The sequence below is a fragment of the Rhincodon typus genome, chromosome 7, assembly GCF_021869965.1.
Source record: "Rhincodon typus isolate 14 chromosome 7, sRhiTyp1.1, whole genome shotgun sequence".
Classification (NCBI taxonomy): domain Eukaryota; kingdom Metazoa; phylum Chordata; class Chondrichthyes; order Orectolobiformes; family Rhincodontidae; genus Rhincodon; species Rhincodon typus.
In genome coordinates this window covers 58,739,645-58,765,987 of record NC_063338.1, presented here as the reverse complement: position 1 = coordinate 58,765,987, position 26,343 = coordinate 58,739,645, and the positions used below count along the sequence as shown (strand labels likewise).

Below are 26,343 nucleotides of genomic sequence, written 5' to 3'. Positions count from 1 at the left end.
GCATACTCTACCTTTGGACTTGAAAGAATGGTTGCTCTGTTGCTTCAGGACTGGTTAAGATTTATGGGTCATTTCTCCGCTGAAAGATCTTTTTACTCTCAGATATTCTTCAAAGAAGATGCCATTCTTTATCAAATGGTCCACTACCTTACCTTCATCTCTTGAAATTTCTTGGTGGAGAAATTTTTCTAGCTCAGGTAGTTACCCCATAAGATAGAAAGATGCAAAATAGGAGCAGGAGTAGGCCTTCAAGCCTTCTCTGCAAATCTATACAGTCAAGCTGACCATCTGACTCAGTACCTTTCTGCTTTTGCCACATCTCCTTTGATGCCTTCAGCCCAAAGAACTATACTTATCTACTCTTGAAATCATTTAATCCTCTGGTGAACTTTCATAACTGCTCATATGGAAGAGAGCTGTCATTTAGTATCTTAGATTTCTGGTTCAGACAATTTCTTAGTCTCCTTTTTGCAATTTCCCAAATACTTAGACCAGGTAATTTCTTCCTCTTGACCATATCCTTGGTTTGAGGAAATTGCTCTGCTCTCATGAAGTCATGTGCAGCTTATCTTCCTCAAGTTTTTGATCAGGCTGAACACCTTTAGTCATTATTTGTGGTTGTTTGATTGGGGAAGTATACTTTTTCAGGCTCTCAATCGTGTCATTAAAAGCTGGTTGTTCTGCACTATTTCTATCACTGTTCTATTGCCTGAATGGGCACAAGTGGGTTGTGCTTCTTATTCTTGTTCTTGGTATTTGTTTCTTCTGGCAAACTTTACTGAGCCTTGACTTTTGATCTGTCAATAATGATGGTCAATAATGATAAAAGGAATGGTTTTCAAATATGACAATCCTGTGGAATCACAGATATCAATGTGAGTTATGAAATCTTCCATCTCTTTTAAAACCTCTGGTCACCAAACAGCTGGCTGTATAGCCGCAACACCGAAATATACCTGTGTATCCTTTCCAATGCACCTTCCTGAAGGGATGCTGAGATAACTAGTCTTCTGTCATACACTAGTAAATCATCAATACGCTCAAAATGCAATTGGTGTTCAAAGAATATGTTCTTGGCAGACTCCCTGGGCTTTTGATCTGGTCGGCCTTCAACACAATAATGGTGAATGATAGCACAGTCTTGGTCATACTTCGGATCTTGACGAATTTGGTTGAGTCTCTTTTGCCTTGCTCGTCTTTGGTTCTTTTATGTCATATAATATGTAATCTCGACAGAATCTCTTCTTTTTGAGTTCTGCCATGAATCGAGGAAGCCCAATAAAATCTTCTACTAGTTGTCTCTTGATCAGTTGGTCAACCATCGTTTGTTGTTGGCTCAGTGTTCCTACAACTGTCTTCTCCTGGACCAGTGGTTTAGTGAACGTTGGTATCTAGACCAGTTGTTCTCTTAGAACTAATAGAATTTATTCTGAATTCTTAAGGAAGTTGAGGTCTAAATATGCATGTGGCTCAAAAGTTAGAAGTGCTGATTGTCAGCAATGTATACATTTTCAACTGTCTTAAGCTCTTTGAGTTGCAGTATAACTTCTCAGGGTTCCTATGCTCTTGATAGCTATTCCACCTACATTATATAGTATCACCTCCGAGGGGTTTAGTTTCTGCTTCTTCAGCCATGACAGCAGATTTGAAATCAAACTGACCTCAACACCACTGTCAAAGTTAATGGTAATAGGTACAGAAACAAATGAAGTTCCCCAGTGATATGAAAGTGGCTGAATAACAGTTACCTGAAGGCGATATGAAGTAAAAGAGAAAAAAAAGAAAAAAAAACAAACCAATTCAAAGAAAAATGAACAAAATTGAGGCAGACGTTATGACCTAAGGTAGTTAAATTCATTAAGTCTGAGAGGCTGTAGAGTACCAAATTGAAAGATTAAGCTGCAAGTTTCTTGCTTGTGTTGAACTTTATTGGAACAGTAGTAGATGAATGTCAAAAAAAAGAGAGCAAATAGACTAGTCTGACCTGCTGAGTATTTACAGCATGTTCTGTTCTTATTTCATATATTTCAGCATCTCCAACATTGTACTTTTGCACTGGAACTTTGTCTAAGGCTGTAAAAAGAATTGAAGCTTACTAAACTTTAATGTGTAGGTTTATTAGTAATGGAAGTTTCATTCAGTGTAATAGAATCATAAAGATAACTGACAACTTATGTATGTATATATTACTTCTAACATCATGAAACTTCCCTAGGTATTTCACAGGAGAATTATAAAGCAGATTGTAAATTTGACACCAGACTGCATAAGGCAATACTACAGCAGGTAAACAAGAAAGCTTGGCCAAAGTGTAGATTTTAAGAAGCAGCTTAAAGAAGAAAAGCATGGTAACAAGTTGGAGAGGTTTATGTAAGGAATTTAGTTTAAACTACACAACTGAATATACAGACACCAATTGAAACAATTAAATTTGGAGATACTCAAATGAAATGACTGCACAGAGGTCAGAATCCCATCACCAAGTCACCCTTTATTTATAATGTGCACTGTACATGGGCTGTGACCAGCCAGATCAAAGCCAGTCCATAGGCTGAGGAGATGTTCTGAATCTCCTGTTTATATCTGTCAGCCAGGGCTCCCTGATTGGCCCAGGGTAACAATCAAGACTCTCATAGTCAATGAGATCCGCCTGGCTATGGTTCCAATCACTATACCCCTCCCTGCAAGATGGAAGGGGATAACCCAGGGTTTCTGACGGCCTTTCAGGCTGTTCTGAGGGTCTGTCAGAAACTCTATCTAGTGTTGAGGAAACCTCAGAATCCGAGATGAATACAGCCTCAGTACCATTACCAATGGAAGAAGAGAAGAAACCTCTCCTGAGTTGAGATGCTCCTGGTGCAAGAGGTGGGCTATAGTCTGGTACATGCTACCAATGTCTGAGTCAGAGGAACCGGGCGAAAACGTCCCAGGGGAAGCTACAACAGAAAGAACACGCCTACATCGCTGTTCTTGTGGGTGTGCAGAGGGAAGGAGGGATGTGGTGATTGGAACATTGGCCAGGTGGATCTCATTCAGGGTTAGCTCAAAATCACATGTTCTCGAATAGCCAAATAAAACAAATAGCATCTCAGAATTAGAGGAGGTGTGGGGTCGTAATATTTCTTACCTAAATCCATTAACCTTTGAAAGGTTTTAGTGTCTAATGATGTTAGAAATGTTTACCCCAACTCCAAGAAAATTTTGTTCCGGCACATACTGCTTTCTCTCGTCGCCGCTGAAATAACTGCACAGAGGCTGGGATCCTGTCTCTAAGTCACCCTTTATTTACTATACACTGTACATGGGCTGTGATCAGCCAGCTCATAGACTGAGGAGACCTTCTGAATCTCCTGTTTATATATGTCAGCCAGGGCTCCCTGTTTGGCCCAGGGTAACGACCCCAATCAAGACTCTCATAGTCAATGAGACCCACCTGTCCATGGATCCAGTCAATACATCAAGAGACCAGAATTATGTCACCGCAAATATCTCAGAACATAGAACAGTACAGCACAGGATCAGTCCCTTCGGCCAACCATGTTTGCACCAACCATGAAGCCATTCTAAACTAATCCCATCTACCCGCACATGGTCCATATCCCTCAATTCCCTGCCTGTTCACGTGCTTGTCTAAATGCGTCTTAAACATTGCTACCGTATCTGCTTCTACTATCTCCATTGGCAGTGTGTTCCAGGCACCTGCCAGCCTCTGTATGAAAAATATCTTGCTTTGGTCATCTCCTTTAATCTTTGCGCCTCTCAACTAAAATCCTGGTATTTGATATTTAGAATCATAAACTCTCTGCAGTGTGGAAGCAGGCCATTTGGCCCATCGAGTCCACACTGCCCCTCTGAAGAGCACACCACTCAGAACTATGCCCCACCTTATCCCTGTAACCCTGCATTTCTGATGGCTGATCCACATAGCCTGCACCTCCCTGGACACTATGGACAATTTAGCATGGCCAATCTACCGAAACCACCCTGGGGAAAAGACTCCAGCTATCCACCTTATCCATGCCTCTCATAATTTTATATACTTCTGTCAGGTTGCCTCTCAGCATCTGAGGCTCTACCGAAAACAATCCAAGTCTTTCCAAACTGCCCATATAGCGAATACAGAGATAGTAGCAACTACAGATGCTGGAGAATCTGAGATAACAAGGGTCTGAGAAGAAGGGTCTAGGCCCAAAACGTCAGCTTTCCTGCTCCTCTGATGCTGCTTGGCCTGCTGTGTTCATCCAGCTCTACACCTTGTTATCTCATATAGCGAATACACTCCATTTTCAGGTGACATCTTGGTAAATCTCTTTTGCACCCTCTCAACATAATTCCTAGGTGTGGCAACCAGAACTGTACACAATACTCCAAATGTGGCCTATCCAAAGTTTTGTACAGCTGCAACATGACTTGCCAATGTTTATACACAAAGCCCCTAAGGATTGCGGAGCTGAAGGAAATTAGACACGGGAAGGGAGAGGCCCTAGAAATCAGGAATGAGAGTAACCAGGAGCCAATATATGTCAGCAAGTACAAGGGTGTTAGCTGTAGTTAGATCGTACTGAGTCTGTCTTCACATTGGTAAGCAGTAACCTTTATTAACTATTTACACTACATATATGGTGAGTAGGAGAGAGCTTTTCTAGATTCCTGACTCATTCCAAGTTCCAAGCGTGTCTTGTCAGCAGACATCACTAATTACATATTATATTCAGTAACACAATAAAATGTAACCATTATCATACAATAGTTGACTGGGACTCAGTGTGAATAAGGGTATTAGCAGCAGAGTTTTGAATAACATCAAAGTTATGGTGAGTAGAATGCAGGACACAAGTATTTGTATTTTTTGAGGGCTACATTTTCATTCTCGCTAATTTCTTCATTAGATAATGGTGAAATTTACTAACATTACCTTTAGGTATTTCAGTTGCATAAAGGGTACTTGAACTCACACAGGAACTGAATTAGAGGGATTTTATCAATATCCTGAATAATTATCAACCCTATTAAACTTAAAGCTACAACACCCAAGGCAAGTATTAAATTCCAAGATGCTGTAGTTTTTAAGTTGGCACAAGACAACAGGCATAACTCAGCAACAAAAGACTATTGTGAAATAATTGACACACTTTGCACTCAAGAAGCCATCTTCTAAACACATCTTCTGCAGTCTGAGAGGTCACAGTTGTTTTCATCACCTGCATATAAAGCAAGAATATTTTAACCAGGTATTTACTACACTTTTCACTACATCTCAAGTTCAAATGTAACTATTGACAGTGTTCATTACAATAGCATGCACTACATTTTCTCTCCATAATTTCTGAACAAGTACAACCTTAAGCTAGCGATTCATTCGTTTACATTCATTTGTGAGTGTGATTCAGTGATTTCAGGTCGTCTTGGCTCCTGATTAGTTAAGTATTTCTTATTGGATGGATTTCAAATGTTTTCTCTTCCTTTCAGCATCCCTCTCCACTTATGGATTTCCCATCATATTTCCCCACACCTTCTTTGTGAGCTCCTCAACTCTACTCATCTGTCCCCTTCTCACCGTCCCTTTGCGGCTTTTTTCTCTCATTTGCCCCACACCCTCAGCCCCTTGGGACCCAATCATTTCCAATACCAAACCTGCACATTTTCCCTTGCCAGGTAGAATGAAACTTAAATTACGTTTGTGGCTTTCGTTTACTTGGAGATGTCTGATGGGTTTGTTTATAGAATTTAGAATTTAGAATTAGCTATATTGTCACATGTGCTCACATGAGTACAGTAAAATATTTACAAGTCGCCACTTACGGTGCCATCCTAGGTACAAAGGTACCTAGATACAGGTTCTGAAGTGCAGATTTTGAGAAAAAAAGTAAAAAAAAAGAAAATCAAAAGTCCAGCATTACAGATCATAAGAATAAATAAAGAAATAAAAAGTTCAGAATAACAGTCCTCCCAATCCAGTCCATGATGGCATCTAGCTCTCCAATCCATGCCAGGCCTCACCATGGAGGCCACGCTGGGCCAGGAGACTGCCACAACAGGCCAAGAGGCTGTCATGCCGCGCTGAGAGATCACCACACTAGACCAAGAGACCACCATGCTGGCCCACCGAGAGACTGCCATGCCAGGCAGAGAGACTGCCACGCTAGACCAAGGGATCACCACACTAGGCCAAGAGACCGCCACACTGGCCCACCGAGAGACTGCCATGCTGGGCCAAGAGATCGCCTCAGTTTGCTGAGGTCAGGAATCTGAGTCCATGCTGAGGCCAGGACATTGCTGATGTTGTCCAATGATGGTAGGCAAGAATAAAGAAGGAAATAAAAACACAAAAAGGAGAGAGAAAAGAAATAAGAAAAGAAACGAATGGAGCGGACGATCTCGGGCTAAAGCATCCTAATTCACTGCCATCTTGGATTACAAAGTTATCTCTACATAGAGCCTTCATCTGGAATGCTACAATGCAGATTGCCTGTGGCCTCTAGTCTTAAAGGACCATCACTCTTAAAATGATAAGGGCAGATTTTAGGGGTCTAAAGGATGAATAGAGCAGAATGAGAAATAAATATGGACTGTCCAAAGCCAGAATTCTCTGGATGACTGAGAATATTGATGAGACAATCAGAAAGTAAAAGGGCAATATGATGCGGAATAATAATAGCAATAGAAATAAGGAAGAGTATCCAAAATGCAAAAGAGAGGCTAAGGCTGGAATAAGGAATTTTAAGTGGAACCATGAGAAAAGGATGGCTAGCTGTGTTAAAATGAATAGTAAAATGTTCTTCAAGTATATTAATAGATAGTCATTAGTAAAGGAGAGTGAGACCCATAAAAATAAACACTGAAGCAAAAGGTATAGCAGATGAACCAAGGGAATACTTTGCTTCTGTCTTTACCAAATTAGAAGATAGTCATAAGGGCCCAATTGAAAATATGGGTGTTGAGCAACTGAGCAATATAGCGTAGATAAAGAAGAGGTGATAAAAAGGCTGGGAGTATTTTAGGTAGAGAAGTCACCAGGTCTGGATTGGATGCATCCAAGATTGCTGAGAAATGAAAGGGAGCAAATTGTGAAGCCGTTGACAGAAACTTTGCAGACCTCTCTGAAGATAGGACTAGTCCCAGGGCTCGGAGGATTGCAAATGTGAAGTTTTTTTTTAAGAAAAGGGCAAAGAGTAACCTGGAAAACTACAGATCTATCAGCTTGGCATCAATAGTCCTGATGGAGGCCATAATATGGGATGATAAATATACAATTGGAGAAAAATATATAATAAAAATAATACTAGACAGTCAACATGTCTTTATGAATCGCATGAGATGTATGACAAATTTCATTGAGTTCTTTCATAAGGTAACACAGGCAGTAGATGAGGGTAGTGCTGTGGACGTTGTATATTTGGACTTTCAAAAAGCATTTGTTATAGTGCCACATGAGCAGGTTGGTTAGCAAATTAGAAATGTTTGGATTGGTGCAACATGGATTAGAAGTTAGCTAAAAGATAGGAAACAGAATAGGTATGGATAGGCATTTCTCAGACTGGAGACAAGTTGAAAGTGGTGTTCCCCAGGGATTGGTGTTGGAGCCCTTGGTTTCTCTAATTTATATAAATGATTTGGAGATGGTTGTTGAAGGGAAAAATCTAACTTTGCAGATGATACTGAGTGGATTGTGAGAATAATGCTGAGCGACTTCAGAGAGACATTGGCAAGTTGGCCAAATGGCAGAGAAATGAGAGATAATGCATTTTGGTAAAAGAAACACAGAGAGACAATACAGGCTCTGGTACAACTTTTCAGTGAGTACAGGAGCACAGGGACTTCGGGTTTAGGGTGCATATTTCCCTGAAGGTGGCCAGCTAAGTTGAAACAGTTGTGAAGAACGTCTACAGCATCCTTTGGTTTATAAATAGAGACATTGAGTATAAAAACAAGGAAGTGATGCTACACTTTACAAATCATTGGTCAGGCCATATTTGGAGTATAGTGCTCAGTTCTGGCCAACTTCATTTAAGGAAGAATGTTAAAGCACAGGAGAGAGTTCAGAGGAGATTTACTAGAATGTTACCAGGAATGAGGGACTTTAGATACAAGGAAAGATTGCAGAAATTAGTCAGGATTAGAGGGTTTGAGCAAAAGAGACAGGGTGATTAGGCTGGGGCTTTGTTCCCTAGAGTGTCGGACACTGAGGGGTGACCTTATAAAATCATGAGGGGCATGGATAAGGCAATAGAGGCTGCAATAAAAGCTTTATGATTTATTTATAAATGTCATTTCTAGACCTGGGATTTTAAAACAATGGCATATGTGTGTTGGTTAATTTTGTGAATGTTGATTTTAAAACAGAAACTATGTCATAATGTCCTTCTGGAACTTTGCCTCAATCCCCTGTGTTGGACAGCAGAAAATCCATAGAGTATTCATGGAAGATTAGTTTGGACTAGTTTGAGACAGGTGGAGTGAAAATTGAAGGTCTTTATTTTTCTTTTCAATGAGACATCAGGGTGGCATGGTGGCTCAGTGGTTAGCACTGCTGCCTCACAGTGCCAGGGACTGGAGTTCAATCTCAGCCTTGGGCAATTGTCTATGTGGAGTTTGTACATTCTCCCCGTGCCCGAGTAGGTTTTCTCCCACAGTCCAAAGATCTACAAGTTAGGTGGATTAGCCATGCTAAATTACCCAGAGTGTTCAGGGATGAGTGGGTTAGGTGCATTAGCCATGGGAAATGCAGGGTTAAGGAGATGGGTCTATGCAGGGTGCTCTTCAGAGGGTTGGAAAGACTTGTTGGGCTGAATGGCCTGTTTCCATACTGTGGGTATGGAATAATAAAAGGGTTCATTTTTTAAAAAATAATAATTAAATTTAAAAATCAAGGATTGAAACTCAGCAGCCTCATGTGAATATGTTTCAATGAATAACCGATTAGATTTTATTCTGGAATCAAACATATCCCATAATACCATCAGCTGCAAGTGGGGGCTTGTTCAGAATTTAAAATCATTGAATCAAAGAGGAATCTGTGTGTCTTTCAGTCAAAAAGAATTCTAGCCCCTTGGAAATCAGCTGCAAATGGCTTCGGAGGTTGTAGAACAGGGCTTCCCAAACTATTTTCCAATATAACCCCATTTTAGCAGTTGAAAGATATTGTGAATCGATATGCCAACAAAAACAAAACAGCAATGGAGTAACATAGTAGCATTCAGTGTATAATTATTATAGTTCACATATTATAGACCAATATGACATCATATAAATATATACATCCCTTTCTGAAGTATTATGATAACATGTTATCTTCTTAGGTCCTCACCATTCCATTTCTTTGTCTCAACTGCTCCAGCCCATGGACTACGGCCAAGAGCATTTAGTGATCGACAAAACATTACAGCAGGATTCATAAAGACCATTGTTGATTTTAATGGAAGATGAGTCAAATAAACGCTTTACATTTTACTGAGGATTTCAAATGATACAAATAATATTTACAGGCCCAGGGACTGTCGTTTCACTGGATTCTACTGGAAGAGTGGAACACCTCGGATCAAGCATAGAACATTAGATTTACCTCTGGTGAAAGGAGGCTCATTTTTAAAAATTTAACCTATTTTTCTAATCAACTTGTTCAGAAATGTTACTACACACCTCTGGAGCTGGTGGGACTTCAAACCCAGGTCTCTCAATTCAAGGGTAGGGAGACTAACACGACGCAACAACAGGACTTGTCAATGAGACTTTAGGGTGACACGGTGGCTCAGTGGTTAATGCTGTTGCCTCACAGTGCCAAAGACCCGAGTTCAATTCCAACCTCGGGAGACTGCCTGTATGGAGTTTTCACATTCTCCCCGTGTCTGCGTAGGTTTCCGCCAGGTGCTGTGGTTTCCTCCCACAGTCCAAAGATATGCAAGTTAGGTGGATTAGCTATGCTAAATTACCCATAGTGTTCAAGGATGAGTGGGTTAAGTGCATTAGCCATGGGGAATGCGGGGTTAGGGGGATGGATCTGTGTGGAATGCTCTTCAGAGGGTTGGTGCGGACTTATTGGGCTGAATGGCCTATTTCCACACTGTGGGGATTCTACGAAACTTCTTTCCACTACTCTCAGATTGTAATCAGCCTCACTATCAAGGCATACACACACTAATCAGCCCATCTCCCTCAATTAAACATATTACAATTTGCTGCTTTCGCCATAACCCCCATGTAATCAACATCCATGTCCACTTTATCTAACTCACATACTTAGTGTTAGTAAGCAAGTACAGTTAGTACCCAAACCACAGACCCCCACCCAGCATGCATTGATATACGTATATAATCGCCAACAAGGAGGCAAACAGCTCTAAAAGTCTGAGCTGGAGTTCAATACATGCAGTACTGCAAGTGACATCATCACACGATCTTTAGGAGAAGAAGGAAACTTAAGACAGAACGATCAGGATATAAGCAGGCGTGGATACAGCCTGGGTCTCAGCATGGTACACAGGAGCGCTGAGATACAGAATTTGAGGTTTGTTGCTTTAGAAGGCCCAGCTCCAAACTCAATCACTTTGCCATAGGTGGGAGCAGATATGACTGCAGATTGACAGGCTGATGAGGGCACTGGCACAACTTGCATAAAGGTTGTATGCTTACTACACTGAAAGCAATGGGCCAGGGTAAATCTTGCATCACGATCCCTGCATCTGTTAATGGGCCATCTCCATGTTAGCCTCCATATTGTCTGGGGAAGACATTGTGGTGGGCATAAAAATTTTTCCAGCAGAGTTTCTCAATATTGCAGAATCTTGCAGCCTGACCAGGAGAAGACAAGGAGGAGACTTGGGTAGTTGTTGAGTGTCCTTTGCAACTGCATTCCTAATTCTCAGGTTCTTCTCCTAAAAAGGTAAAGCCCCTTTTGTTCCTTCATGTGTCTCCATCACTTTTTCTTCCATTATGAACTGGTGGTTACTTTTAAATTCTTCCCAAAATGAAGTAAACTGGTATACTCAACGAATTAGATACAAGCAACATCCATGCTGTTTGTTGCTGTGATATTCATTGCATGACCAGCTCTATTAAAGCACCATTTTTGATATTCATTCAGCTGTTTCATTCTTACGTTGTTATTTCAACATGTTACTGAAAATTCAGTCATCAACTCTTATGGGAAATAAATCTCCATTTTTCATTCCTTTTCAATTTGTCAGATTTTTCTAAAGCACATCTCCTATGAAAGCAAAGCCTCCTAAATCGGAAGTAAACTAACTTCCAGAAACAGAAACTCACAAGTCAAATTGTGGGATGAAAGTATAGTGCTAACTGTACTAGACTGAATCTAGAGGCCTGGACTAATGCTCCAGAGCAATGAATTTAAATCACCGTTGGCTTCACCTGTTACTTAAACTTTTGAAATACCTTACCCTTCCAAGGTAATCTGAGGTAGACCAAGGCACTCAAAAAATATGAGCAACAAGTGAAGCTAACTGTTTCACTCTGCCACTATGCCTTAGCAATCCAAGTTGTGTTTGGCATTAACAGGATCTTGCTGAAAAGACATTCTACGCATTGTACAAATGAGTAATATCATATATGAATTTCAGACATTTAGGCTATACATCTAAAAGCCTGGCAGATCATGTCAAACAGCATATTCCTTAGTCTGTTCACAACAACCCCTTACCCAACCAGTCACTCTTGAAAAACTCACAATACAGTGTCCAGCATCAGAAGGGACTGCAGTTAGACAACACTTGTTGGACAAGCGGGGGCGGGAGGGTGTGGTGGTGGTGGTGGGGTGAGAGGGGGGGATTCAGAAGTACTGAAGAAGTGGACTGAGAATTAATTCAGAATTGGCATACTTTACTGGAAGCTACACTGTTGAATTCATAAAGCCATGTTCTTTGCAGACACAAGGAACATTATTGTCCACTTGTTTGAACTCAACAAAATAAAGTGGAAATCAATGGGAAGTTCACAACTGAGTCATCTGCCAAAAGCATTGACAAATCAACTGAGGAAGATCCATCACCTGTTCACTTAAAATAAATTGGAAACTCAGGATTTTCTTAAATCTGACATGGTTGAAGTCAACTGTCAAGTGATACGATAAAAGATCAAGAACTTTGAAGAACTAAACCCCATGTTTACTGATACCAAATGGCTTTCAAAACTCTATGCAAAGCAGGGCTATTGTTCCATCAGTTTATCCAACATCTCAGCTGCTCGCAACATCTAAACCATTTATGATATACTATTTCAGATGACTTCTGGTTTGCTAGTCACGATGTAATCCCACAATAGATGGATACATTAACAGAAATTGCCCCAGTCTGTATCTATACAGCCAATGACACTGTGATGATGGGATAGAGCAAGTTAGAACATGACCAAAAATTGAATTTGCTAATGCAATTTCTTTCTTGTGAGGGCCTCGTATTTTATAGAAAGAAGTGCCATGACAACAATGTACACACCAACTTCTTTGGCACCAAAGGAATAGACTGAGACCCCAACAAAACAGAGGATGTCAGAATCAAGAAGCTAGAGGAATTGCATTAGTGCCTAGTGTTGATCAATGTTTTGGCTCCATTTTGTCTGTAATTCTGTTGAATGAGCAACTGTGCTCACTGAACTTCTTCACAAAGATAAACCCCATGTGTGACAGAAAGATCAGAGTGTTTGGGTCTTTCTAAGCAGCATTATTGAACCAGGATAGCATATTGCAATGCTGCTATCCAATCAAAGGGACCATTTTGGAAGTTGATGCTTCCCAGAAGCAATTGTTTACACACTGCAGGAAAGGAAACTTGCGCTGAAGAGTTTGTCACAGACCCAGGTTATTTGAGCAATGAGCATGAATTCTTAGCTGTGCTGTTCAGCCTAACCAGATTTCATCTTTCTGCTCCATCTTTCTATGGTGATGTAGGCCAAGGAGCCTCTGCACTGCAGGTTGTAGAAACATAGAAGATAAGTCTGTGAGCAAATGAATCATGCAAAATACTTGCTTGATGTTATTACAATTCCTACAACTCATGCCACACCACTTCTTGTTCATTCTAACCAATTTTGCAAACATCAATCTATAAACAATCATTAAAAGTACCATTAGAAAGCAGTTAGCAACTAAACCAAAAGTGTATAATGGTTTCGTTAAATAGTACTAGTGGCATTGTTTAAGTGTGTGTGTTAACTGGAGTGTTGAACTCATTAGCACACATGTTGACTGATATTACAGTCTGTCTACTTTGTATACTTTCAACGGATGATCTCACTGAAATAGGACTGGCCGTGACTTACATGAATAATATGCAGGTGACAGTTCAGAGGAAATGGAACTTCTCGTGGCGGAGAAAAAAAGTTGCTAAGGAGCTTAATTTGGCAGCTTATTTTGACAGAAGACATATTCTATGAGCAATATTATGTCTATGTATTACACAAATACAACAAAAAGCTGCAATTCAATATTAAAAAAATCAACATTGCCTATTTATTGATTTTTACTTTGAAATAATCAGATTGCAAAAAATTCTTGTTTTTAACAATACAACCATAAGTAGAAAGCACTAATTACAGAACGTCCCTTTACTCCACTCAATAGCAATATTTGTAAATTAATTCAGAAATACAAAAGGTACCAAAAAGCAGAATGCAAACAAATTAAGACAGAAAAGTGAAAGCTTAATAAGAACTTACTAGTTTTGAAGTGGAACACGTGACGATCTAAACTATGCACAGCAACTAATTTTAAGTTGCATGCATTGGAAAAATACATTGGCATGTTTTGCAGGTTCATAGAAATATACAACATCTAATCTAGTTTTATTTGTTTCTTTAAAATGTCTTTATAGATACTGTGATTTACTACATACAGATCACTTTTTAGTTTAAGTCAATCAGAATAGACAGACTCTTTCCAAAAGCTCAAGACAATAAACACTGACATCAAAGACATCTCAAATTAATTTGTACTTAAAATATCTATCAAGTGGTTTGAAAATTCTGACGCTTGCAGGATCAACTCCTTTAGGGAATCATCTAAACTGAACGATTGTGCTTTACATCATTGACGTGTTGTAGAAAATTAGAGAATTATACATATGCAAATTTATTTTCACAGATACTCGTAATTTAAAAAGAAAATAACATTGTTGTAAAAACAATGAAACACTATTATGGAACTTTGTATATAAACTACCATGGGTCATAAAGCATACAAAAGTAATACATCTAGATAATTATACATTAGAAGCAATTGTACATAATGCAAGATTGGCATGTCAAACAATATACATATACTTCAGAAATATCTGAAAGCAAAGCTAGCATCATATGACCCAATTAAGAACGGAGAGCTGCTCGAGCTTTGTCAAGAATATCTTTCCTCATTTTTGGGTAATTGGGATGGGCGGCTAATACCTACCAAAAGAAAATAAAATATCATTTGTTTTAAATTATAAATGTTTATTCAAAATTTTTAAAAAATCTTCTTAGTTGTCATGACTTGGTAACTTAAAAGGAAAAGTGAGCAGCTACACCTAATATGCAACAATGTAACAATTCATTAACTTCTGTTATTTCTAGAAACTAACATTGTTCAGATTAATAAAATTAAAAAAAAATTGCAGATGCTAGAAATCTGAAACAAATAGAATGCTGGAGAAACTCAGCAAGTTTGGCAGCATCTGTGGAAAGTGTTCACATTTCAAGTCTAGTATCACTTCCTCATCAACGTGCCACTATTTTTCTTATTCCCAAATCAGATACATTATCTTTCAAAATTATTTGTTTCTAAAATGTTATTACATTTCTTTCTTTCCTGGTGTTTATATTTCATTAACTTTTGCTGCTGATATATTTTTACGCCCCAGATTTGCAGTCTCTGTCAACAAAAATGTCACTTCAATGTGATCTATTGATTTTTTTAAAAATTCCCAGCACTGCTCTGAGGAGTGCCTGCTTCTTTCCAGTCATTCACATGTGCTATTCACTATCTCTGCCCTGTTCTTCAGGCCCCATTATTTTCTCAGGAGTGTTTATGGAATTTTATGGAACGTTATTTGTTGATGTACCCTGTACTATTTTAATCTGAAATCTTAAAATAAAGAACGAGAATGAGTCTGCAATATTTGCAGTTTTCTAAAGCTAAGAATCACAATAGCTGAATTTTAACCCTTGCTTACAATTCAAAATTCTTTGATTCTTAGCTAAAGAATTAATGCTAGCCCATAAGAATTAAAAATGTCCAGAGAATTCTTAATCCGTGGTTAAAAAGAACAATTGACAGATGCTGAAATTCAAGTCCTTCAAGATTTCTGAGGTTGGAACAGAACTTTATGCTGCATTTAATTTACTCCAAAAGAAACCTTAAATCCTACACAAAGCTTAAATGAACTACTGTTCAAAAAGGACACATTTATATACATATGATACAAAATTTACCTGTTGAGGTTTATTGCTGATATTTATTATGCCTTTTAGCTGGTCTAAGATTGAAGTCTAGAAAAAAAACTACTCATTGGAAAAAAACTTGCAACATAGTTCATAAGTCAAAGACCTTTTCCAGAAAGTTTTCTAAGGAGACTTACGAAATAGAAATTTGTAAAATTAAATATTTTCCCATAACAATGGTACTGGTTAGATGATATAATGTTAATGTTTAAGGATACTAAACAGTGGGACAGGTAAAGAGAAGCAGTGTGCTTCCAGTAGACAAGGGGTCAAGACCAAGGACCTTGGATATAACACAGAAACAGGAGTAGGCCATTTATCCCCTCGAGCATGTTCCATCATTCAATGAGATCTAGCTGATCTACGGCGTAACTCTAACTGCCTGTGGCCCAAATCTCTTAATAGCTTTGCTTAACACAAATTTATCTATCTCATATCTAAAATTAATAACCAATCCAGCATCCACTGCCATTTGTGAAGGAGAGTTCAAAACATTTACTACCCTTTGTGTTAAAGTGTTTCCTAACATGTCTCCTAAATAATCTGGTCCTAATTCTTAGACTATGCCCCCTAGTGCTAGAATCCCCAACTAGTGGGAATAATTTATCTTCACCTAACTTCCTGTTTATATTGTTAAAACAGATCACCCTCTTAACATTCTAAATGCTAGAGAAAACAGGCCTTATTTGCATAATCTCACCTCATAATTTAAATCTCCCTGAAGTTGGGGTATTAATCTTGTGAACCTATGTTGTACTCTCTCCAAGACCAATAGCCTTCCTCAGGTGTAGTGCCGAGATCTGCTCACAGTACACCAAGTGGAGTTTAACCAGGGTTTTGTATAACTGCTGCATAATTTCTGCATCCTTATACTCTGGTCCTTAAGACATAAAGGCCAGCATACTGTTAGTTTTCTTGATTATTTTCTGCACCTATTTATGGCATTTTTAAAGATCTGTGCCCCTGAACACCCGAGTCTCTTTGGGCATCTACTGTATGTATCTTTGTACCATTTAGAAAGTACCCAGATCTATCCTTTTTTGGTCCAAATGGATAACCTCATAATTGCCTATATTGAATTCCTGTTGCCCACTAACTTAGTCCATCAACATCCCTTTGTAATTTTATACTTTCTATACAGTCTATAATGTTGCCTAACTTTGTCTCATCAGCAAAGTTGGATATATAATTTTCTATGCAATTATCCAAGTTGTTAATAAATAATGTGAATAATTAAGGCCCTAACACAGATCCTCATGGGACAACACTGATCACATTCTTCCAATTTGAGTACCTACCCACTATCCCTACTTTCTGTGATCTGCCACTCAACCAATTATCTAGACTAAATGACTGAATGTAACAGTTTTATAAACAATGAGGATAAAATTACAAACAGTTGTAAGGTTGTGTAATGTACTTCCAGGATTCGTGTTTGAAATAAAAACAACATTAACATCAATGATTAAAATGGGATAGATGGGTGAGAGAAAATGGGAATGGGGAAATATTAGAGCATGGTAAATGCCATTAGAACTGTTGCTTGGTTGTTGCTAAATGACAAAATTCACTAGTTCAGCTCAGTCACATGCTTAAGTGATGCCTATGCAATGTAGTATTTTTTTTTTAATCAGGGATTAAAGTGAAAACATAAAATGATATTATCACAGTTAATTTATGGTAACTTAAATTTTTACATTGAGAAAGAGAAACAATATTAATCTTACTTGAAAGGATCTCCACCAGTTGATACAAAGGCTGATCGATTAAATTGCATTAGATACTGTATGTGCTATGTATAATAGATCAAATACTGTACATTTACCAGTTCCCCTCTATTAACAAGTGTTACCTCCTCTAAGGACTCCAAGAGAATGGTTAAACTTGATTTCCCTTTCACAAAACTGTGTTGACCCCACTCAATTACCTTGCCCATGTCCTAGTGCCCTGCTGTAACATTTTAAATAATAGTTTCTAACATAGTCGTTCAGCTAATTAGCCTGCAGTTTTCTATTTTCTGCATCACTTTATTTTTCAATAAAACGGCCCCATCTTCTAATCTTGTGGAACCATTCCAGAATCAAGAGAGTCATAGGAAATTAAAGCCAATCCATCACCTATCCCATTAGCCACTTCTGTTCAGACCATGGGTTGAAGTCCATCACGATCCACGCACTTGTCAGCCCACAGCTCCAACGATTTACTCTGTACAATCCTCTCTAGTGATTGTGATCGTGATTTTTGAGTTCCTTCCTCCTTTCCATTTCCTGATATATTGCTGATTCTGGTATGTTACAGTATCTTCTACAGTCAAGACTGATGCAAAATACCTTTCAATTCACCTGCCATTTCCTTAATTTCATTTACTAATTCACCAGTTTGACTTTATGCAAGCTCACTTTGCTAATTCTTTATAAAATATTTAGCTTTCTTTCACTCAAGTTTTCCCTTTTTATTCTTTTTAGTAATTTTAAAAAAAATATCTGTTATGCTTAGTATAGTAACAATAAGAACCTCCCTCTTAACATTTGTCTAATTAAGTTAGATTGTAAAAAAATTGTACCTTAATCTACTTCATTTTATGCCAAAACAATTAAGATGTACATTTGTAAAGGATCACGTTGTATTCCTCAAAAATCTTAATACTTTACACACAATGAATGACTTAAGTGTTTCCATATAAAATGGTTTATCTTTATTTGGTACTGCCACAAAGTAGAATAGTAGGTTATATACTGCTTAATGTGGTATAAAAGGAAAACACTGCCGATGCTGGAAATCTGAAACAAAGACACTGTTACAAAAACTCAGCAGGTCTTGCAGCATCCATGGAGAGAGAAACAGAGTTAATGTTTAGGTACAGTATGACTTTTCATCAGAACTAATACTAGTTAAATGTGATGCAAAACAAGAATTGCTGGAGCAATGCGGAGAGATATGTTGACCAGGGAACACAGTCCATAAAAACAACTCTAAACTTCCCGTTGCCTGTCACTTCAACAAACCATTATGTTCCCTGGCCAACATGTCTGTCTCGGACCTGCCTCGTACTCCTGTGAGGCTCAGCACAAGCTTGAAAAACAGCATCTCATCTTCCACTTAAGCACCCAATGTTGAGTTTAATAAATTTTAAGGCCTGAACACTCACCCTCGCACTGTCATCATGTGGGCTGCTTTTAGCACAGCCAACCCATTTTGACCCACTTAGGGGCTCCATTATCAGCTTTTTTTCCTTTGTCTCCCGAACCGTATTATTCCTCTCTCTGGGCTCCATCTCCATCTATCCACTTATTCCTCTCCTCCGTCCGTCTTTAGCATATATACCACCTTTTCCTAGCTATCAGTTCTGAAGAACAATCATTGGATTCAAAATTAATTTTGCTTTCTCACCACAGATGCTGCTAGACCTTCTCAGTTTCTCCAACAATTTCTGTTTTCATTTCAGATCTTCAGCATCCGTAGTTCTTTGTTCTGCTTTATGCAGTATTGCAATGAATGTCAGTTAACATCTGAGATTCATGTTAATGATAAAGTTATTAGAATAGGCATAATCAGTTATTTACAATAAGAAATTCACAGCATAAAGTCATGACAAAGAACAATAACTATTGTTACATCTGAAATACATTTATACAATATTGACTGGAGAAAGGAATTGGTAATGAATTCAAATTTCTAGATTGATGATGATTATGAGTGAGATTGTCAATCTCATTCACCTTGCAGGGGAGGAAAAAAAACTATTTCTCATCCATAGCCATTGAAGCAAGACAAGGTGCTAAACATTAGAGATTAAGGAGTATTAAATTACAGCAAGGGTAGCAAATTGAATTAACAGAATACTTTTCATTCACTATTTTTCAATGACTTGGAAGTATACCCGGAAGGAGTGGTTTCTAAATTTGCAGTTAATACTTTAGTGGGAGGCATTGCAAATCATTGAGGACCAAATGAAGCGAAAAGAAGCCATTACTAAGATGGTAGAATGGGCAAGATCTAACAAACGGAATTTAATATCAGCATTTGCAAGCTTTTTTCCCATCTTTACCAGTTCTGATGAAAAGTCATTAACTTGAAACATTAATTTTGTCTTCCTCAATAGACACTGCCTTACTTGCTGACTATTACCAGCATTTGTTTTTATTTCAGCTTTATTCCAACAACTGCAGCATTTTGGTTTTTTTAGGAGAATGTAGGGTGATTTAAGAGGTGTTTATGATGGAACAGGACAGAGTTAGTAGCAGATCATTTCCAGTGATTGAGGCTTCCAGGAGGACACAGATCAGAGAAATGAGGACAGATAACCAAGATAAACATTAAAGAAATACACACACACATTCACACAGGAGAGTGAGAGTGAGAGCGAGCATGAGAGTGAGAAGTGACAATTTGGGATTCATCACTAAACCTGTTGATTGAAACAGATGAGGGGATGATGTGCTACAGGAGTAGATCAGTCACTGCTTGTATAGAGGATACTGTTTTATCAATATGCCTCGATTGTTATTGGTCTTCTATTCTGAAGACAAGATCAAGGATTGAATTTAAACATATTACCTTATGACAAATGTCAATAGCATCAACATATCGTTTTGCCTTCAAATAGTTAAAAGCCAACTTGTACCCTGTAAAATTGAAAGTAGTGTCAATTTTTCAGAAGCAGTATTGCAAATGCATTTAATATCTATAGTAATATCTGATTGTGACAAGTCCGGGTAATTTTGATTTTACCTATTGTTGGATTTGTCTGGTTACAATACTTCCAAGCCATCTCATAATTAGTAGCTGCATCCTTATAAGATTGTTCTTTTTCCATAATGTATCCCATGTATTCATAAGCCTTGCAACAGGACTAAGAAAATAAAGATTTGTTAATAGATTCAGAAACAAAAAAGAACCATGAACAAAGGACACAAATTTCTACAAACATATTGGAACAAAGTATGTCTGATGTGACCTACTATACGACTGTTGCTAAAGCTCATCAGATTGGGATAGTGCCTTGTTTGAGAGACAATGACAAATGTTATTTAAACATTCCAGACTACTACTTTGGAGATTGAAATCTTACATCTGACCTTGTCTCTGTCATATACTTGAAGATAAATGTTTTTCAACAGTATCCTAAGTTTATTCTTTTTAGTGAGAGCTTTATTTCAGTGAACCACACGATATAAAAATCTTGCAACACAGATGACTAGCTCCCATATTTATATAACCAATTCTCACCCAATTAATCCTTAATTAATATATCTATTACCTGTTCCCAATTCTATTTAGACTCAGACGTCCCTTCAAACCTCATCAGATGGTAACAAATTCTATTCTTTTTAAATAAATCTGTATAGATATACAAGAACCAAAATAAACAAAAGCACAACACATTCCATTCTCTTTATTTTTCTTTTCATACTAAAGTTCCAAGTGTCTTTATTCTAACAGGTCCAACAGTTTCTTATGGCTTGCTCCTTTCTTTGTTACATAATTGGATAGTTGATTGCTGTTATCCACTAACTCCATTTCAGAAGTTTCTTCGTTTTCTGGCATCTCTTTTAAACTGCAATGTCAACTCCCAGTCTGTTATTAGTCACATATTTCAATGAGCGCACATTATCTCATTCTGACTTATTATCAATGGAGCCCTCAACAGGTATTGCTGCTGAATTACTTTCTGGAATTTCTTCCAATATTTTTGCTAAGCAAAATGCCTCTACCACTTGAGCAAGAGTTAGAGTTTCTGCTGCTAAGGTACTTTTTTCAACTCTCTTGGTCTTTTTAGCTTCCCAAACAAAACGGCTACATTTATTTCCCTTTCCCACAAGAAAATAAACTATAAACTTTCTTGCAGTTGATAACCCATCAGAGATTTGCATAAGAAGCATCACTAAACACAACACATTTCTGCTTCCCGATATTTCCCAATAATGGGCATTCAAAGCACAATTCTCCATCTTTAATGTTTTTTTCAATGTTCTGTTCACCCAAATAATATCTTCTAATCTGGAGTTTTGCCACAGTTGAACTCAACTCTAATACTTCAAAACTGGCATCCAGCCTTGTTTCAGTGCTTAGCCAATTCAGCTATCCAATTAGATGCTGCAATTCCTTTATTTCAGTTTAGGAAGCCGTCTTTTTATGAGGCCCTACGATGATCAACAGCAATGTAGCTAACATTTTCCAAATAAGATTGCTGATGCAAAACATATAGTCAATTCTGCCTGATTTCCAACTTTTAATTCTATTTTAAGCCCATTTATAATAAATTAATTGATACTACCCCACAAGAAATCATAAAGACGGCTGAAAGCTGTCCCTCATGATGCCAGTAAAATATAGCAAGATCTGCTTTTAAATGAAGACACCATAATTTTACTAAGACCTCTCCATTCTTTAAGCCCCTCTCTCTTTCAATAATCCATGTCTTTTTGCTTGAAAATGGTTTCTGAAACTTGAGGCTCACTAAATTCTTTAAGACTTTGTCTTAATTGTAATCCTCTCTGCCTACATTGCAGCCCCTTCCCAAGGAGGGTGCTGATCACTTACTACTTAATACAACTTTAGGGTTCCTACCAAATACTAACTGATGTGGACCATATCCTCGAACCATCTGCAATGAATTCCTAGCATGGGCGATCAACACTAGCGCACATGATAATAAACAGTTTGGCTGATCTGCCAAAATATTATGAACCATTTCATCTATTACCGCAAGGTTCCTTTCCCATTTTTCATACTTGACAACATATCTCTAAATTGACTCTTCACAAATTTCACAATCCTTATCAGAGATAAATTTTGCTGGGGTTAACTATGCATTGCTGTTGACTGACAAACCTGGTTGCCAAATGTACAAACGTAAAATGAACTTTTCTTTTCCCCTTTATCCCTTATATCTCAAATCAATAGTCACTTGCTTGTTGAAAGCTCTTGCTAGGCATAGATTTACTATTGGCTATGATGGCGTCCTTTTGTATTTCTTACAAATCTCATATCTATCACATATCTCTTCTATGAGCTTCTCATACTCTCCATTCCATATTCTTGCATTCTTTAGTAAAATTTTCAACATTTTAGAGGATAGATGAGCAAATTGTCAACGTAATTTTAACAAACTGACTCTTTGGTCTCCAAAATTTTTACCTGCAATGTCAATTACACTTTTTCGATTTGTCTAGTGGAGAGGTTATGTTCCACTAATGGAACACGATAAACTCCTGATTGTAAAAACTGCAAATTCAAAGATTTTCTCAATTGAGTAGTTTTGTTGTTTTCCATATCTGGTTTCATCACTGCTTTCTTCATTGATGGTCTACTTAATTATAATGGTATTTCACTGGACCTTACACTAGCGCTCATAAAACGATTGATTTCTGCTATTTGTAATGAATGACTACTTTTTAAAGGATTTTAGTGTGTCATCATCTTCATATCTGATGAAACTCTCAAAATCCTTAACTGTGTCCTAATCGTTGTTACTTAAGTGTCTAGTTAGGATTTAGGCCAGTCCAAACACTGTAAAAATTTGTTCATTGTCTGATATGGCACAACTGAAAGACTCCACCACCAACATATTCAGTTCTGAGGAAGGTTCATTGGACCCAAAATGTTAACACTGATTTTTGCTTCACAGATGCTGCCAGACCTGCTCAGCATTTCCAGCAACTTCTGTTTTTATTCCTGATTTACAGCATCCGCAGTTCTTTTGATTTTTACCAACATATTCATCACTTCTTGTGCCCAATACAATGCCTTCTCCTTGATCCAAATCTCCATATTTTACCTGAATGTTTATTATACCATTTGGGACAACTGATGGCATAACAGTATTTGAATCACACCTGAAACATCAATTGGCTACATCCTGTGCATTACTGGGGTTATTCGCTTGTTGTAAATCCCAACTATTCTTTGCTTCTGAAAAACATCAATACATGTCTGTCCTTCCTTCTATTAGTTACATTTCTCCTTTCATACTTTGTTGCCAGCACCCTGCATCTAGATGATCTCACCAATTTATTAACATGGTGCCATCGATTTTCTGTTGTATCACAGTTACCCCCTTTACTCTACAAATGCCACAAGAAAGGAATGCCTTCTTAGGAATGTTGTTAGCACTTTGACATTTGTTTCATTAGTGTATATATACCTGCAAAGTTAATTCCTGTCAAGAACAGAAATATGTCCATACTTGATATACTGGCACAACCCAATAACTTAAAGCCAGCACAGATCAGGGAATTCCCAAATTAAATTTCTTCAGGCATGCATACAATCTATTGGAATTCCATTAAGCTCACGTTATTATCTTCAGTCTTTCTAAATTTGGCAAAATCTTACCATGCCTTATAGTCAGTCAATAAATTCTCTTTTTGATAAAGTTTACCATGAAAGTTAACAATCATTCAAACCTCCACCTGTGTTCAAATCGTGAAGCTCCACTTCAGAAAAAAGTTGCATCTTATCCTGATTTCCAACCCCCCTCCCAACAATAAGGTTCTTCTGATATTCAAAGGTATGCAACCCTCAACCCGTCGAGATTTGATCCTTCTGTTTCTTACACAGAATATACAGTTTGGGGAGGCTAGAAGTCATGTACCAAAGGGTATTCCTCGAATCCCAGTGATTTGAACTGGATACACTGAATCCTGGCCCTCTTAAATTTGCTGATGACACCATAAGATAGTACATTCGGCCAAACCTTCATTATAACACAATTATTTTTGAGGGCAAGAATAAGTTATGGATACCTTTTGCCAGATGATTACTCCATCTCCCTCTTTACTCTGTACTCTCCATCCTCGGCTAAAATATCTGCTTCTACTATAAGATTGGGATCACTGGTACAGCTACTCCTGTTGCTACCTTCCTTTCTTTCTAAAAATCTTGTCACCTCCCAGTCAATACTTCCTGAATCCACTGCCATTTTGTATTGTTTCTCATTTCCCTACATTCTCTTCAAAGTCATCTTTCCCATGGAGTTTTAATTGACACAGGAAAATACATAATATTTAGAGCACATAAACAGGTCATTTGTCACAAAAGGTCCATGCCAAACAGGTCCACAAAGTCTCCTTCCATTACACTTGATCTAACCGCATCAACATTTCCTTCAACTTCTTTCCGCCTCATGTTCTTAACCAGCTTCAATGCCTTTCATCTCATCTACCTCGGTGATAGTGTGTTCCACAATAATATGTTGTAAGTAAACAGTGCAACAAATTTAATGCATGTGGTTAAAATAAGGAACATATTTTTGAACGTAGCCCAGAGTCCTTCCTAGTTCTGTAAGTTTTGAGTATAAGAAAACAAAAAAAAAATCAAAAGAACTTAAATAAACATATCATATAATTGAAAAAAAATGAAAACAACAGTAACTCAATTTTTAAAAAAGTAGAATTAAGAGTGCAAGATAAGTGGGTTACACTAGAAAAAGTTACTCCGGAGTTTGCTGTTCTGCACAGGCTCCTAGTCCTAACACGTAGATTTCAAAATTCTCATTCTGAAGAAGCGTACTCAGTTCTGAAGAGTCATATTAGACTTGAAACATTAACTCTATTTCTCTCTTCAGATGCTGCCAGACGTCCTGAGATTCTTCAGGATTTTTCCTTTTTATTTCAGATTTCCAGCATCTACAGTATTTTGCTTTAATTCCCTGCCTCTTCTTCCTCCAGGTATGCCCAACTTGAAGAAGTTCTGGTCTTCTCTCCAACAAGTTTGTTTTATTCCTTTGGCTTGTTCACCCTCATTCCTTACAAACTCCTGCCTGGTGTTTGATAAAACTTTGCCAAAAAACTCGTTTTCACAGCCAGTTCTACTTCCTCTGTGTCTGTCTCTGGCTCCAGCTTACTACGCACAAATTCTAACTAAAATTTCATCCTTCATGTTTAAAATCCACCCAAGATCTCAGGTACCTCTGTGACGTACAACACTGTTCTGACAGCTGTTCCCACTGCATCCCGAGTGGCATGCCCCACCACATTGACACACTTAATTTCTCTCTTCAGTGGTTTCCACTAGCTTAAAGCTCGCCAGTTCCTAGTTCCAACTGATTCTTCATCTCTTTTGATGCTTTAACAAGAAACTTTTTCTCTTCCTTTCAGGTGTTAACAAACACAGCTCCAAAATTCAATTACTGATGCTCTTCTGCATTATTCCTCCTCTCCTTTTCCCTCTCAATCCATCCCTTCTTCTAATTTCACTTCTTGCCGTATATTCACTTTACCCTCTGGTACTCTCCCATCTGATGCTGAACAATCTGTGTTCAGCAAAGGGCTTTGTTCCATCTCTTTACGCTCTTATCTTAATCAATTTCAGGCACAACATAGTGTCAAACTTTTCTTTTGTTGCCCTGGCCTCCATGCCCAATTCTTTGGATAGGAATCCTCTCCCTATTCCACAGATTCTTTCAGGTGTCTCCAATATTCTTACACTATCTAGACCCTTCCCTCTGGCTTTTTACCTGCATGTGATCTCTTCATTGAGAACAGGTTCTGAAAAAAAATTCACATTGGACTCAAAATGTTAACTGTTTCATTGTTTTCATATAGAGGCTACCAGATATGCTATGTTTCTCCAGCATCTATTCTTTTTATTTTAAAATTTTTATCCTTGTTTTCACATCTCTCCAATAACTTGCCCTGTTCCCCATCTTTGTAACCTACTTCAAAACTATAACCTTTTGACATCTCTATGCTTTTCAAATTCTGGCTTTTATGCATTTCTGATTTGCACTGCTTCAATTCTATGCCTTCAGTTGCCTGATTTGAGACATGATAACACTACTGAGGTATGAACGAAGATATTGAAAAAGACATATTTACCTCTATTTACAAATGATAGGAGAGGAGAGATCCATGTATATAACAGGAAGTGGAAAAATGATCAGAAACAGCTGTAGAAAAGGATTTGGTTTGGAGGAAC

At 37.9% G+C, this 26,343-nt stretch overlaps 1 protein-coding gene across 1 annotated transcript in view; it reads right to left on the bottom strand.

Moving 5' to 3' along the window:
- Window positions 1-13,432: 13,432 nt before the first annotated feature.
- The window catches only part of ttc21b (tetratricopeptide repeat domain 21B), a 95,576-nt gene continuing 82,665 nt past the window's right edge, over window positions 13,433-26,343 (bottom strand). Inside the window, exons 24-26 of the mRNA XM_048599220.1 lie at window positions 20,155-20,275; window positions 19,981-20,048; window positions 13,433-14,391 (exon numbers count right to left, since the gene is read on the bottom strand). Of these exons, the coding sequence (XP_048455177.1) occupies window positions 14,314-14,391; window positions 19,981-20,048; window positions 20,155-20,275 (267 nt within the window). The 3' untranslated portion in view covers window positions 13,433-14,313. The remainder of the gene's footprint in view (window positions 14,392-19,980; window positions 20,049-20,154; window positions 20,276-26,343) is intronic.